Below are 16,934 nucleotides of genomic sequence, written 5' to 3'. Positions count from 1 at the left end.
GGTTAGAGCAAAAAGTCCTTTAATAAAAGGACTTTTTTCCTAACCAACACCTGAAATTGATTTGGCTGATTTGGTGTTTTAAAGCAACGACTCGCAATATAAAAGGGATATATTCCATACGATACATAGTATGTAAAAAATATCCCTTCTATATTGCGAGTCGTTGCTTTTAAACATGGTTTAATTTGCATTTAGGCTCAAAACTCACTGATTGGGTCTTCAATCTGGCAACCTGCTCTTACGTTAGTTTTGATCTAGGAATGCAGTACCTAGGTCAACCACTGGGTGTCAAACTTACATACTGCACCTTTAACAAGAAAAAAGGTAATATAAGATATTTTAATAAATTTTGTTCTGGAGTTTGCAGTACTTTCTGTATTATGAAGTGCTAAAAGGATAACTAAAACCCCTCTGTAAAAAACATTCGACTCCAATGTGTCAAATAAAATAAAAAATGGAATAATTGAATATTTATTTGCCCTTATTTAGTGTATATAAAGGAGTAAAAATAACATTAAAAAACTTCTAAAACAAAATATGTTTAGGGTGACATGGTGGCTCAGTGGTTAGCACTGTTGCTTCATGGCAAGAAGGTTGCTGGTTCCAGCCTCGGCTGGGTCAGTTGCCATTTTTGTGAGTTTGCATGTTCTCCCTGTGTTTTCCTCCAGGAGCTCCAGTTTCCCCCACAGTCCAAAAACATATAGGGAAATTGAAATTGGCTGTAGTGTATGTGTGGGCATCCGCTACATAAAACCCATGCTGGATAAGTTGGCGGTTCATTCCGCTGTGGCGACACCTAATAAATAAAGGGACTAAGAAAGAAGAAATCAGTCCATTGGGAAAGTATGGTAATAACTGTTTGTATTTACCCTATTCATTTCAGATAGTATCTTCCCTTTAAGTAAAACCAGAATACTGTATCTCAACTATTTGGACCGACCAAGCAAGACTAATAAAAACAGTTTGTGAAAAGAGCGCTTTTACTGGATTCTGGATGCTGTTACACAACATGTTTTACGTAACATTTAACCTCCCAAAAAAAAAAAAAAATCAAAAAATAAATTGAACCTCTCTCAGGGAATCTAGTCCTGGATCAAATCAAGTCTAGCTGAATAATAAAGACTGTTTGTTTCTTTTTCCACAAGCCGTGCCATGATGAAAGGGGCAAATAACACAGATTCAGACTCAGATGGCATTATTCTTCTGGAGCCGGAGGGTCGTAACCTAGTCGGCTAGCAGAAGGAAAGTGAGCCCAGAAGGTTCTGGCCAATTCCTCCATCTTGTCATAACCAGCATGAGAACGCAGTTCTTCAATCCAGCCGAAAAAGTCTGAAGATGTCATGGCCCAGTTCGGCACGCTCCTTTTTTCCCTTGATTCATCTTTAAGCCAAGTGAGAGAGAGAGAGAGGGAGAGAGAGAAAGAGAGAGAGCAAAGAAGTCAACAAGACAGATCCAAGAACAGATACAGATCAGTTCTGAATAATCCAGTTAAGTAGTGTCGTGTACAAAGGATTAAAAGTTCTTCCAACTTTCCAAATATTATCAAAACATGAGGCTCAGAAAAAAAGAACGATGATTCATGAAAATATAAAATGCATAGCAAGTGGTTTATTTTAAAAACATGATTACACTGCCTTTTTAAATCAAGTAATAAGTTAGTACAATCAATTAAAGTGCTGATCTTATATTGGGTAACAAGTAACTAGGACCACCAAAACATTATTTCTTTTAAGATGCTAAATATATATATATATATATATATATATATATATATATATATATATATATATATATATATATATATATATATATATATATATATATATATATATATATATATATATATATATATATATATATATATATAGCGTCTTAAAATAAATAATGTTTTGGTGGTCCTAATTATTTGTTACCCAATATATATATGTATTCCAAGATACAAATATTCTGCTTAAAATGCAATTTAAAGACTTAATTAAGTAATGGTGATCAGGAAAATCAGTTTATATTAATGTTTTTTTTTCAGTAGAAAATCTCAAAAAAATATTGCTAATAATATTAATAATTTAATAATAATAAGGTGGGCTAATAATATTGATCATAAAATGTTTTTTTAAGAACTAAAAACTTGCTTTTATTCTTGCCGATATATAAAACAAATATTATCATAAACACAGTGAAAAATTATAATTTTGACTTCAACTGCATATATTTTAAATATATTATTGTATATAATTGCAAAAAAAAAAAAAATTGAATAAAAAAAGTGAATCCCATTATAAACTGATTTTCCTTACCATAAACTGATTTTCTTTTTTTGGTTGGATTAAAAAATATATAAAAACATAAATATAATTTTTATTTGTTAGTATAAAAGCACATTTTTTGGCGCATTTTTGATAAACAAAAGTTTTATTAAACAATTGTATCTATTAAAATGAGTTCACACAAACACCTTTAGAAATAGAAAGAGAGAACATTTCAATTCAAATGAGTTATCGCAAAAATAAATGAAATATATATATATATATATATATATATATATATATATATATATATATATATATATATATATATATATATATATATATATATAATTTTATTTTAATTTTGTTTTCTTTATTTACATTTTTTGAGGTTTCTCTTTTTTTCTTTATTAAGCAAATCCCATTGTGAATCACTTTGCACATATTTTACACTTAATTTATTCATCTGACCTAATGATAATTTATGTATATTTTAGTTTACCAATGTTGCCAATAAGGCAAAGTAAGGCATTGTATATGGGCTATACATTATTTTTATCAGTCTCACTATTGTGCCTGTATAAAGATTACAAATGAAACCGTTCATATAAGAGTATTTTTAAAACTCACCTTGGTTTTCCACTGCCCCTATAAAAAAAAAAAAACAGAAACACTGAATATATAATTAACTGAAAAGATTTTATTACAGCACATGCAGCTTAAACAAAGCAAGAAACCAATAAAAGTCCATACGATTTATTCACTCAATGGTGTGAAAAGCATGAACATTATACAGTCGGTCTAGAAAGGAGACAGCGGTGTGACTTTTGAATGAATGTACTTATTTAATTTGAAACTAATCAGCCTAAGTCCTGCTTTTAGTAAGTCTTCTGAATAGAACAAATAGGGGGTGAATTATAGGCACACAGAGAGGATCAGCTCATGCATATACACTGCACAGGGCTTTTGAAGGTCTCGATTTAATACCAAGGATTTCACATTATTCTTAAGCTCCCATTCATCAGTTATCCTTGTCTGTTAATGTGCACAGCAGCTGACAAGTCACACGCACACACACTCAGGTGGAAACAAAAAACGTTCCCGTGTTCGAGAGGAACAGTTGAGCTGTTGTTTGTTCTCAATGTTCCGCCAATGTTCTTTAGGGTTTTAGCAATAATTGACAAAGACTGAATATATCGGTTAAAAAGCCCCTCAAATCTATTAGCCTTTGGCAGTTTTCATGTTATTTCAGCAATTCTTTGCTTTTTCAAGTCAAGATTTTATTGTCATTTCAACCATGTACTGCACAAAATTTCTCCAGAACCAAAGGGGCTACATAAAACATACGATAACATGGGAAACACCAAATTAAATAAGCTTATTTTGAGAAAAAAAGAACAGAATCCGGATTTCAGCCAATTTGATTGTTATCACTCTATTGAATTGGGTGTTATCAGTGCTTATCAGCTGATAAATATGGGCCAGTAGGGGCCTCCTGCGCCTGCTGGTAGGCTCAGAAGGCTGTCATCATCCATTCACATGGTTAATCAGCTATAGATCACATACGGCTGCAGCCGGAAGTTAACAAGAATTAGTTATTTCTTATTAAATTTAATTCCCATTAATTGTATTTTATTAATGTCTACCCCTACCACAACCCTAAACCCAAACATCACAGTAATGTAAAAACAGATCTGGAGTCTTTTCTATTTGTATAGTTGATTGATGGATGGACAGAGCCTTCTGAGCCAACCAGTTGGCAGAGAAGGCCACTACTGACCCATATCTATCAGCTTATATCTAGTGATAACGGCCATTCAATCAGGTTAAAACATCGGAAGCAGGCGATTTTGGTCACTTTAGTCTTTGTTTGTAATGTATTATAAGGGCATTCTTGGTTAAACATACTGTATATATGCTCTATTAACAATCATAAAAAAACATTATAATATAATTTAATATACTTGTTATAATCTTATACTTAAAAGTAAGTTATGTCTTGTAAGTGCAGACTTTTATGCCCCAAAATATTTTTTCAATATTAAGTTAAAGGACGTCACGGTGGCGCAGTGGGTAGCACAATCGCCTCACAGCAAGAAGGTCGCACGTTCGAGCCTCGTCTGGGTCAGTTGGCATTTCTCTGTGGAGTTTGCATGTTCTTCCCGTGTTGGCATTGCTAACTTTTTCATTTTGATCATTATAAACTCTAGATGATGGATAATAAAGCCTGAAGTGTCTTCTTTCCAAAGATACATGAACTGTGAATGTAGGCCAAATCATTCAGCAACTGTTAATGTTTAGTTTGGGAAGGTCATTTTTGAGGAAGAGCCTGACGGTGAGGTAAAGAAGGACATTGACATAGTCTCGGAAAACTTTTTACAGTAATCTCATTTTGCATGCTGTATTCCTCAAATTTGAAAAACAAACTCATGAAACACTTGGCTTTCGTGTCATATTTTGTTCTAGTAGATTACAAAAATGTTTTCCTGTGTTTGTATATGGAAAAACAAATATTAAACACAATACAATTTTTTTCTCATGACTTCATAAAGTCATAAAACTTTTTATTATTTTTGAGCATGTAACGTCCACTTTTACCACAGTAAAGCTCAAAGTGTCTTCTTCCTAATGATATCTAATTTGTGTTTGCAGCTTACTGGGGTCAGAACCTGTTACTATTTAAAGTTAGAAAGGTGTAAATCCCCAGTGCACTTAATTCTTTTGAGTTTTCAGTGTGAACGCACTACTTATACTACTTATTTTACAAAATGGCATAGAATAGTGCATAAGTATGCAGTTTGTGACACACCTTTAGATTTGTATTCTCAAGCTTTACTTCAGTTTGATACATTTGATTCAGTAAATATAGATTTAATAAAAAAGTGACTGGTTTTTCTAAAAACAAATGGTAAATATAAGTTTAGCATGGATTGTATTTAGTTAGCTTTTGACAATCAACACTGAAATTGTTTAAAAACTTTAATATATACATTTTGCAGTAAACCAAATTACACCATTTATTGATTTAGACCAGTGTTTCTCAACCCTGTTCCTGAAGGCCACCAACAGTACACATTTTCAACCTCTCCCAAACAGAACACACCTGAATCAACTCATAAGAATGTTAGAAGAGACTCCAAAACCTCAAATAAATTGGTCAAACAAGGGAGACAATGAAAATATGTACTGTTGATGTTCCTTCACACTGTAAAACCCAACATTCAAATTTATCAAATGTAATGTAATTTCAAATTCTACTCATTTAAAAAGAGTTTTGAGCTCAGTGTTGAAGATAATACATTAATTAAATACCTCATTACTTCAACTTAAATGGAGTAAGTTCAGAGTACTTATATTGTTAGGTCCCATGTGGAACCTGCTTGTTGTTTGTGTTTTTGTGATTTGCAGAGCCTGCATTATTGCAGATTGGTGGGTGGGTCATCTCACCTGAGACCCATTTTGTGGTGCCTATAAAGAATCCAACGTTTTTTTCTGAGGTAGCGCTCGATTAGCCGGACGTTGATTTATTTTAGTTTGTTTTGGATCATGAGCTTAGTACACTACCATACACAGGCTTTTCACTACTGACTTCCATTTATACTGACTTTGATTGCTTTAAATATTTTTGTTAGTCATGTTTTTGATTATAAATTACTTCTCTTTTCAATTTACCTGGTCCGTATTGTCTCTCTAATGTTGCAACTTTGAGCAGGTTGTAACACATATTAATTTTTTTTAACAAAAATGATTTGTAGAAATCAGTTTTTTTTTTCAAACGGTTCATACCTGTCAACATTGGGATGTGTTTTTCTTCACTGTATAACTTACACATTCAAATTAAGGAGCAGCAAATTAATCTCATTTACTTGGCTTTTCCGTTTGATTACACTAAATAACAGAGGTGTCACTTTAAAAATGCACACATCTAACATAAATAAAGCATTCGACTGCTTTCCTAACTTTTTATGTTCATTTAGGACAAAATCAGTTGTGGTCAAGAAAAAAACGCACCAAGATCAACATCTTTAGATTGTTATTATTGTGAGTATTTTAACATGCACCCAAAACCCAGACTTTTGCTCCGCTTTAAATTGCGTGTACAGAATCCGTTTGGGAAACAGCGTCTATTTTTCACTATGAACACGTCAGCTGACAGTCACGCACCACTATTGCCACCCTTCAGAGAAAGACTGAATATATGGGAGAAATATGGGAAAATACTTTCACAGGATGATAGCAGGATAAAACTGTAAAATACGGGAGAATCCCAGAAAAAACAGGAGGCTTGACAGGTATGAACGGTTTGAGTTGTCTTAACTTATTGGGTTTTACTGTTCTCAGATTGCTTAATTTACTCAAATGGATCACAGTACTCATAGGATTAGTTTTTGAACTTAAATGTTTTGTTGCAATCAGTTTCCTCAAACGGTTTGTGGGTAACACTTTAGAATAACTAATCGTTATAACTAGTTAATAATCATTAATAAACTGTTAGTTAATGAGTTGTAAATGACCTGTTGAATAATAGTTAATAGTTTGTTAATCATTTATAACTGTGCCTTATTGCCAACAGATACCTCACAAGCTGTTAGTTAACACATTATAAATGACTTGTAACTGTATTTAAATGATGTGTAACTATACCTAATAAATTAGTAATAGATCATGGACAAGCTTTTGGTAAATTACTTACTTAAGACTTTCTAAGTATCACTTAGTAGTTTATATATGTTATTGGGACGTTATTCTTAATTTGCAATTATTCTTCATTTATTAACTGTTAGTAAATGAGGAATAGTTGCAACGTTAGACTAACGTCCAAGTACATAAGCTAATAACTAACACTAAACTAATAGATTAACTCGCACTTTGCAGATCAGTTGTTGATAGTTTGTTTACCATCTACTAGTACCAGTGGAACTTTGTAGAACAGCAAATGAATGGAACAAGTTCAAGCCACAGAAATGTGATCTGATATTTAAAATATAAAATGTTTAGAACTTAACCTTGTTGCACTCATAGGCTTTTCTGTGTGCTATATTTTACCAAAGAAACTCCACAGACGAGGTGTTGAACATTGTGTTTAAAGTAGAAACACACAGACTGAGCCATCACACGGCAGAAGAGCAGTATACAACAGAATACAAGCCCATGAGGTTTGGGCACTTTTTGTGCTAAAAATGAAAACAAAATAAATAAATAATTCATTTTTTTAGAAAAGTTCTACAAAAGGTTCACCGGTATTAGTGACCAGTATTTATTAGGTATAGTTATAAATCATTAAAATACAGTTAACAAGTCTTTTATAACTTGTTAACTAACAGCTTGTGAGTTATCTGTTGGTCTAAAAGACACAGTTATAAATAATTATAATCATCAACTAACAGTTTATTAATGATTATTTACTAGTTATAATGTATAGTTATTCTAAAGAGTTACCGGTTTGAGTTACCTTAACTTTTTGGGTTTTACAGGGAAGCAGGGTTGGGAATCACTGATATAGACACACAGAACATTCAGATGTTTTATATTATGTTCAAATATTTCTCAAAAAAATGTTTTTACAATAATAAAGTTTTTACTTATATTGTTTTCTTTCTTTTATTTTAAGTTTGGCCAGAGTCAAATTTGATATACACAATTTATGCTGAAAAAAATCTTGCAAAATAACTAGAAAATGATGTATTGTAATCATAGCAAATACAAATTAAATGAGTTATTATTTAGAAATTATTCATTAAAATGATTGTTTATAATGTGTTGGGAAAAAATGTATTAATCTTTAAATAAACAGCGTTTACGAAATGTTAGTTGTATCTTGAAGCAGCCTTTATGACGCAAGCTGAGAGTGCTTTGCTCAGAGATGCAGTGTCAAACACAACACACTCTAGTGACATCGTGGTGAGGGGTAGGGTTAGGTGTGGGGTTAGGTGAGCACATTAAAAAGCATTGGATGCAGCTTAGATTGCATGTGCACCAGACTGCAGCCAGAACCCTGTCCAAATGTTTGAAAAAAAGAATGCTGACATTTTTTTTGACATTAATCTAACTGTTTAATAGGCAAACAGATTTAGTTTATTTCATTAAAAAATTGCTAAATTACACATTTTATAATTTGATGTGGTGCAGTTGGAATGAAATGCTGTTATTCTCATATTAAGTGAATGAACAAACTGCATATACTTAAATCTTATTAAATCCACAAAACCCCAGTGATGTGACATCTGAATTCAATATAATCTAAATGTTAGTGTCATGATTTCAGCATTCATATAGGGATTCTTCAGAAACACTGTTGCTCATATGTAATTAATCTACTTAACTTACTTATTTTAGATGCTGATAGTGTTTAAATGCTGTCAAAATGTAAATATATGCAGTAGACATCTGACAGAAAAAATAATTTGCCGTAAAATACAGTTGAAGTCAGAATTATTAGCTCCCTGTTTATTTTTTCCCTAATTTCTGTTTAATGGAGAGCATATTTTTTTCAAAACATTTCTAAACATAATAATTTTAATAACTAATTTCTAATAACTGATCTATTTTATGTTTGCTATGATGACAATAAATAATATTTTACAAGACACTATACAGCTTAAAGTGAAATTTAAATGCTAACTAGGTTAATTAGGTTAACTAAGCAGGTTAGGGTAATTAGGCAAGTTATTGTATGATGATGGTTTGTTCTGTACACTATCAAGAAAAAAATATAGCATAAAGGGACTAATAATTTTGACCTTAATATGGTGTTTAAAATATTAAAATCTGCTCTTATTCTAACCAAAATAAAACAAATAAGACTTTCTTTAGAAGAAAAAATACTATCAGACAAACTGTAAAAATTTCCTTGCTCTGTTAAACATCATTTGGGAAATATTTAGAAAAAAAAAATCAAAGGGGGCTAAAAATGTCTTCAAATGTACATGCAAAAAATTAATGAGTTTACACTCGTTTTTTTCCTTAATTTTTTTTACCTGTAAGACAGAGCAGTCCAAGCCAAACCACACACAGAAGAACTGAGAAACCCAGACGAAACATGTTCTCCAACTGAAAATAACACATAAACAGACTCACCATTATGCTTTTCAGATCTAATTTCAAACTTCAAACAGAAAAAACATATATTAAAAAAGGAGCACAGAGCTGAATGTTGGATGAGATTACCTGCAGCAGCTTTTCCTGGACTCGTCTGTATGACGGCGCTCAGGTCTTTAAGAAGAACGCTGGTGTTTATCTTTCACATGGACCTTTCATATGTCATACCTTACATTTCTTTGCTCTTCGACTCTATTGCTCTCTTTGTTTGCTGGAGTTTCTCACACTTCTCTCCACAGCTGAAAGAATGCCTTGTTGAAGTAGACATTTTGCCATCCAGATATTCCCAGACTGAAAACCTTCCCTTGCTTTTCCACCTCTCATTCAAAGAATAAATGTTGTCTTTGTGTGTTGCCGCTTCAGAGAAACATTTCCTGTCTAGCAAATTTAGCTCATTTGCTAGAAATCTGTTGTGTAGTCTGTAGCAGCTCTGAAAAAATACATTATCTTGAATCAATGTCCTTTTAGGAAGACAGAAAACAGAAGAAAAAAAACAGCGCTATTATTCTGATATTGATATGTTCTATAGCGGAATGTTGGTGGTTCATTCCGCTGTGGGGACCTATAGAGACGATGGAAAATTAATAAACTGATGTATGTTGTCTACTTGTTTTCAGATCATTAGTTACATTTATGTCCATATAAGTTGGAAATAGGCAGTGGCGCAGTAGGTAGTGCTGTCACCTCACAGCAAGAAGGTCGGTGGTTCGAGCCTCGGCTGAGTCGTTTCTGTGTGGAGTTTGCGTGTTCTCCCTGCGTTCGCGTGGGTTTCCTCTGGGTGTTCCCGTTTCCCCCACAGTCCAAAGACTTGCGGTACAGGTGAATTTGGTAGGCTAAATTCTCGTTAGTGTATGAGTGTGTGTGTGTGTGGATGTTTCCCAGCGATAGGTTGCAGCTGGAAGGGTATCCGCTGTGTAAAACATATGCTTGATAAGTTGGCAGTTCATTCTGCTCTGGTGAACCCAGACTAATAAAGGAACTAAGCTGAAAACAAAATGAATGAATGATGTTGAAAATACTAACAGAAATGTAATCAGTTAGTGCATTTAGGATTACTTTTATACATTTAACATATAATTTTAAGCTTCTTAAGTTTACTTTTTTAAATTTAAGGAACTAAGAGCTACACATTTGTATTTTTTTTAATATGTATCTTTAAGAACAGGTTCATTTTAAAAACTGTACCGCTATGTACAATTCTGGAGAGCACGAATAACGTCCTATAATAACGGAGCTACGTTTTATCGCAGTTTTTGTTTTTGCAAATCCACTAGAGGCCGCTGTGTATGCTTTTGAGATCTGCATCTCATGTCTGCCAACTAACTTAACTGGTAACAGCAGGAATGCCGTCTATACGGAGGTAAGCGGTGAGATGGTAAGTGAGAAATGGAACAGTTAAATGGAGCAATATATATTTCTGGCTACATAATTTGCAATCTCCAGAAATCTTTACATACTTGGGCTTTGTTTTGAGAATGACCCTATGTTGTTTAAGGACTAGTGAAAAACAAAAATGTGCCCTTTGAAAATAGACTGCCCAAGACATTGTACAAATATTGTACCTTTATTTCTGATGTTGTAGGTTACTCATTTAAAAGAGCATGAAAAGAGCAATGTATAACAAAATTTATTACAGTATCATTTTTGAATGGGTGAATGTATGTATGCATGTGTGTGTGTGTGTGTGTATTATTAACTCCTCCATGAACCGCCACTTTATTGTGGTGGAGGGGTTTGAGTGCCTGAGTGATCCTAAGAGCTATGTTGTCAGGGGCTAATGCCCCTGATCACACTAAGGTGACAGGTCACACTAAGGGCGTACTCACACTATGCTATCCGAACCTTACCGAGGCCCGTTTCCCAGATCGTTTGAGAAGTGTGAGTACTCTGAATTGGGCTCAGGTACAGTTCGGTTGGCCAGTCCTGGCCCGGTTGAAAGAGGTGTGCCAGAGCATGGTTCACTTGGGTTTTGGCGTGGTAAGCTTGTAGTGTGAGTGCAAAACGTGCCTGAGCCAGAATCTGAAGACGAGACGTGACTTTAAGGGACTGTTTGATATGTATTTATTAATAATTCTTACTGTTCAATAAACACATACTGTCATAGATTATTAAAGATGCAAACCCCTCACTGCACGACAGCTGCAACTTCAGCAAACCTCAGAACTCCTGCAGCACGAGGACGAGGACTGTTTTTGAGCGTCAAAAGTGGCTGATCTGTTTGGCGAAATATTTGATTGCATGTCACTGCATTTGAATTATGATATAACTAAAAAAAATCTCCACTGTGCTGAGCGAGAGCGCTTACTGACCTTTGCATTATCGATGATGGGAGGTGAGACAAGCGTGCCTCAGCCCGGTTCAAGACAACTGTACATAATGTAAGTACGCCTTAAGACTGCTGCCCCCGCGACCCGGCTCTGGAAAAGCGGATAAAATAAAATGAAATTATATATTATTATTATTATTATTTATTTATTTATTTATTATTATATACTTTCTCCTGAAGAAAAACATAAAATAAAATACAGTGAAAAACGTCCTTGGAAATATTTAAAATTGAATTAAAATCAATTTCAATAAAGTTTTTGCAGCAGGGCTAATAATTCTGCATTCAACTTTAATAAACATTTCAAAAAGAGGTGAGAAAATAACCGAATAAAAAAAAAATACAGCAGGTGCCAAATGAATTATCTTGAAATTGATCAGAATGTAATAGTGCTCGTTAATATTACTTAAGGAATGTATAATTTGCTGAGAGTCTGAAAGACGAGTCTCTGGTTTTCAGTTCACGTGCCTGCTGTGATTGAATACTAGAGCGCCATCTAGTGCTCAGCACAGGCAAACACAGCATGCTGATAGTAAAACAGTCTACTAAGTATATTACAATACATTCATTAATTCATTCATTTTCTTTTTGGCTTAATCCCTTTATAAATCCAGGGTTGCCACAGCGGAATGAACCGCCTAAAATACAAATAATAAATATTAGTATATATGACACCCAGAGTACATTTTATAAATAGATTGACACTACGCCACTGTTCCCTGACCCCTTGCAGATGTTTGCTTTGATGATCTCTCTGCTCTTTGAGATTATAGGATCTCAATGTTTGTTTTTTCCAGAAAACAAGCTGAAACATAATTTAGATGACACAAAATAAAGAGCCATGATCCTACTTTACTTGCAAAGACAGAGACGTGATGTTCATTAATCCAACCATGAAGCTCTCGTCTATAACTAATTGACCTACTAATTGTGGATTGCTTCAATTTAATTTAATGTCATGCATTTTCTTTTGTTTTGTGCATTCAACTTTTGTTTTTCATTGGTCACACCTTTTTTGGAGTGTGTTGCAGGGATCAAAATGTGTTTATGTTTCTAGAATACAATGAATTTGCTCACTGAAAACACTGGAAATATTTTCTTTGCACATTTGTCCATTAAATAGATCAGCACATAACATGTTATTGAAATTATTGCATAAAAATATGTCTAATATTTTCTGGAATTCAATTCATACCAAAGCCCCCCTACATTGCTCAAAAATGGAAATATCCAGCTGTTGCTCAATTTGCACGACTGAGGGCTTAATTTGACTCAATGGGGGGCCGCAGCTGAAAATGAAGAGAAACACTGTACATGCTGACTATTCTTATTTACAAGAAAAGACAAGTCATAAAATGAGTACTGTGGGAGATGTACGATAATATTATGAGCTATAGTTTATCTTGGTTTCAACATTAAACATGATGTTATCACGCTTATTAAGTCTGTATTCATCAACAAAATCCTGGATTTGTTTCTTTCTCTAAATACTAGGCACTAAATCAGTATATTAGAATGATCTATGAAAAGAAAAACTTGTAACATAAGTCACAAAATGCGCAATGTTAAAGAGTACTTATTTTATCCCTTTTTCAAGTGAAGGATCCGTATGGGTCAAAAGGGGGGACTGAAGGATTCAGATTTATACCTTCCAATCCGTCTCAACATGGATCAACGATTATTCTTTTCTCATCATCCTGTTTCTCATTATTTTTATTAAATATAATTAAACATTATTTAATGGCTCATATTTAATGGCTTTCCAGCTCTTCTTCGCCTGACAGACTGGTCTTCGCGGTAAACTGTATACCATCCACAAGATTTAGGAGATGTCTTTTGTGTCTCCAGAATGTGTCTGTAAAGTTTCAGCTTAAAATCAGTCCAGCTGCGTCAGATAAACAGCACAGTGACAGACATGAAGGGAGCAAATTTGTTTAATGTTTGTGACAGGATACATCCGTTATGTTAATGTACAAAATAAATCTGATTTAACATCCACAAACTGGGGTTAAAGTGTCATCTTTAATAATTGCACTGACTTGCGCCTGTGGTGATAAAGCTGAAGTAAATCCCTATAATTTCTTAAAAACGTTTTAAACTGGTAAAAGTAATTCTTGGTCACATTTGATGATGATTGATGATCACAGAGAGCTGAACAGATCTTTTAATCCAGATTTGCTTTGCACACGTCCTGTCTTGTGGATGATTGAATGCGTTAGTATGAAGTTGTAATATGTTGTCAATCAATTCGGTGGGTGGGGAGACCGCACTTCTGCATCACATTGCAGTGGGCCTCAATATGGGAGGGATTTGGATACTATTTTGATGTCAGAAAAATAAAAAAAAGAGACTTATTGTCTGTACATCGCCCCAATATGACAGTAGACACTATACCTACACACAGTTCTGTCCAAACAGCTTACAAAAGATGATTTTCATCATAGGTGCCCTTTAAATATTTAGCATTACCATCATTGGAATAGCTTATATTTCAAAATATAAAGCAGGAAACAGTTATATTAATTTGCAATATTTTTGGGATCCTGCTTCCATTGCAGTAAACATTATACGTCAGGTCAATTTACTTTTTTGCTTCTGGAGGATTTCTCAAATTTAAATCCTGCTGTCCATAATATTAGGCATTTGTCATCCAATCTAATAGCAGTAAGCTCTGCCAGTTGTATTTTGAAAAATATGAACTGCTTAACTGCTATAATGACCTTGGCCACATGGTGTCAGTAAATGGGCAGAATTATTGACTCCCTGAATTATTAGCCTCCCATTTTATTTTTCCCCCAACTTCTGTTTAAAGTAAAGAAGATTTTTTCAACACATTTCCAAACATAACAGTTTTAATAACTCATTTCTGATAACTAATTTATTTTATCTTTGCTGTGATGACAGTACATAATATTTTACTAGATGTTTTTCAAGACACTTCTATACAGCTTAAAGTGACAGCTTTAGGGTAATTTGGCAAGTCATTGTATAACGATGGTTTGTTCTGTAGACAGTCAGAAAAATATACAGTTTAAAAAGGGCTAATAATTTTGACGTTAACATTTTTTTTTTTTTAATAAAAACTGCTTTTATTCTAGCTGAAATAAGAAAAATAAGACTTTCTCCAGAAGAAAATAAATATTATCAGACATACTGTGAAAATTTCCTTGCTCTGTTAAACTTCGTTTGGGAAATATTTAATAGGGGAAAAAAAATTGTAAAATCAAAGAGGGGCTAATAATTATGACTTCAACTGTATGTGTGTACTGCAAACGGCATGTGTGAGACTCATCATTTCAGAAAGGCTTGAATAATCTCCACCACAAATACATCAAATAATCTTACTTGACTAATGACCTCATTTCAGATTCATCCGTGTTTGTTTCTTTTACTAACCATCTTTCCATGCACCAATTTTTGTGCACATTTTGGATATGTGCATAAAAAAATGGCAAGATGCGCATCAATTTTGAAAATGTGCATAAAAAATTAGCATTAAAAAAAGTCATGTTATGTTATAAGAGATCATATGATGATAAAAATGTGTGTAAATGGACAAACCAGCAGGCTGAGCACTGTAAAACATCTGAATAGTTGTTTTGGTTATTCCTTAAGCGTTTCAGTATTAGTGGTATTATTATTAATGACCTCCAGAACTGCCACAACATGTTCACTGTATGTCGGCATAGTCTTCTGAGGTCCAAGTCGTTTATTAAATAAGGAAAAGATTCATGCAGCTTCTGCTACCTCAACAGTTTGTCAGGGATGTACCACTGGATCGCCTCTCACTATAGTCGTTAAAGGTGATATTTAATTAATCTTGTCTCTATCAACTCTTCAGTTGTTGAATCTATTAGGTAACATGTCACAGTGTCAGTACACTGCTTCAATATTTTGCTTTCACGATTGTACTTAGTAATTTTAGCAAAAACCTCAGATAATGTTGATTGGTTCCTGTTGGTTGTGCACCCTTTTTTGCCAAGTTTGTCAACGCCAGTATAACAACACATATCACTCTGCCTATTCATGCCAGAGTCACGCGCAAAAAGTGATTGACAGGTGGTAATTTGTGTGTAACTTATCTTTTTTAAAGTATTTATGATTTGGTTATGGATAAAACAAAGACCATGTGGGTCAGGTTGTTGAAACAGTAGCCTACAAACAATCAACTCATTATGAATTATATAAATATTCGTAAATAATTCATTCACTGCCACCTACGACAACGATGCCATCATCCATCAAGATGTTTCACATTAGACGTTGCACACTGACAAATAGGTTGATATGACCCAACCCTAATCTGAGACACATTTACATTTACATTTAGTCATTTAGCAGACGCTTTTATCCAAAGCGACTTACAAATGAGGACAAGGAAAGCAATTTACACAACCAAGAGCAACAATGAATAAGTGCTATAGGCAAGTTTCAGGTCTGTAAAGTCTAAGAAGGGAAGTATTAGTAGTATTAGTATTTTATTTATTTTTTATTTTTTGGTACAGTTAGTGTGATATTCAGAGAGGCAATTGCAGATTAGGAAGTGTAGTGGAGACTAAATAGTTGAGTTTTTAGTCGTTTCTTTTAAGTAGCGAGTGACTCTGCTGTTCTGATGCAGTTAGGGAGTTCATTCCACCAACTGGGCAGATTGAGCGTGAGCGTTCGCGAAAGTGATTTCTTCCCTCTTTGGGATGGAACCACGAGGCGACGTTCATTCACAGAACGCAAGTTTCTGGAGGGCACATAGATCTGCAGAAGCGAGAGCAGATAAGAAGGAGCAAGGCCAGAAGTCACTTTGTAGGCAAACATCAGAGCTTTGAATTTGATGCGAGCAGCAACTGGCAGCCAGTGCAAACGGACTAGCAGCGGAGTGACATGTGCTCGTTTAGGTTCATTGAAGACCACTCGTGCTGCTGCGTTCTGGAGCAGCTGAAGAGGCTTGATAGAGTTAGCTGGAAGCCCAGCTAGTAGAGAGTTGCAGTAATCCAGTTTGGAGAGAACAAGAGCTTGAACAAGGAGTTGAGCTGCATGTTCAGATAAGAAGGGTCGGATCTTTCTGATGTTATAGAGTGCGAATCTGCACGATCGAGCAGTTCTAGAGATGTGGTCAGAGAAGTTTAGTTGGTCATCAATCGTTACTCCAAGGCTTTTCACCATTTTGGATGCAGTAATGGTTGCCCCATCCATCTGGATTGAAAAGTTATGGTGTAGAGTCGAGTTGGCAGAAATTACAAGCATTTCCATTTTTGCGAGGTTCAGCTGAA

The 16,934-nt window shown here is 34.2% G+C and overlaps 1 protein-coding gene and 1 long non-coding RNA gene across 2 annotated transcripts in view; one reads left to right on the top strand and one right to left on the bottom strand.

Annotated features, from left to right (window-relative positions):
• Nucleotides 1-847: 847 nt before the first annotated feature.
• On the bottom strand, nucleotides 848-9,439 carry otos2 (otospiralin 2). Its single transcript, NM_001386742.1, is given in 4 exon segments — nucleotides 848-1,380; nucleotides 2,877-2,894; nucleotides 9,224-9,296; nucleotides 9,414-9,439. Coding segments are annotated over 3 exon segments (267 nt in total). The 5' UTR covers nucleotides 9,288-9,296; nucleotides 9,414-9,439; the 3' UTR covers nucleotides 848-1,195.
• A 6,729-nt stretch (nucleotides 9,440-16,168) lies between these two features.
• The window catches only part of LOC148679693 (uncharacterized), a 120,361-nt gene continuing 119,595 nt past the window's right edge, over nucleotides 16,169-16,934 (top strand). Inside the window, exon 1 of the long non-coding RNA XR_015944644.1 lies at nucleotides 16,169-16,923. This is a non-coding gene — a long non-coding RNA (uncharacterized LOC148679693). The remainder of the gene's footprint in view (nucleotides 16,924-16,934) is intronic.

This window comes from Danio rerio, chromosome 6 (assembly GCF_052040795.2).
Source record: "Danio rerio strain M-AB ecotype USA chromosome 6, GRCz13ab, whole genome shotgun sequence".
NCBI classification, from domain to species: Eukaryota; Metazoa; Chordata; class Actinopteri; order Cypriniformes; family Danionidae; genus Danio; species Danio rerio.
This window is presented reverse-complemented; position numbering and strand designations above follow the sequence as displayed.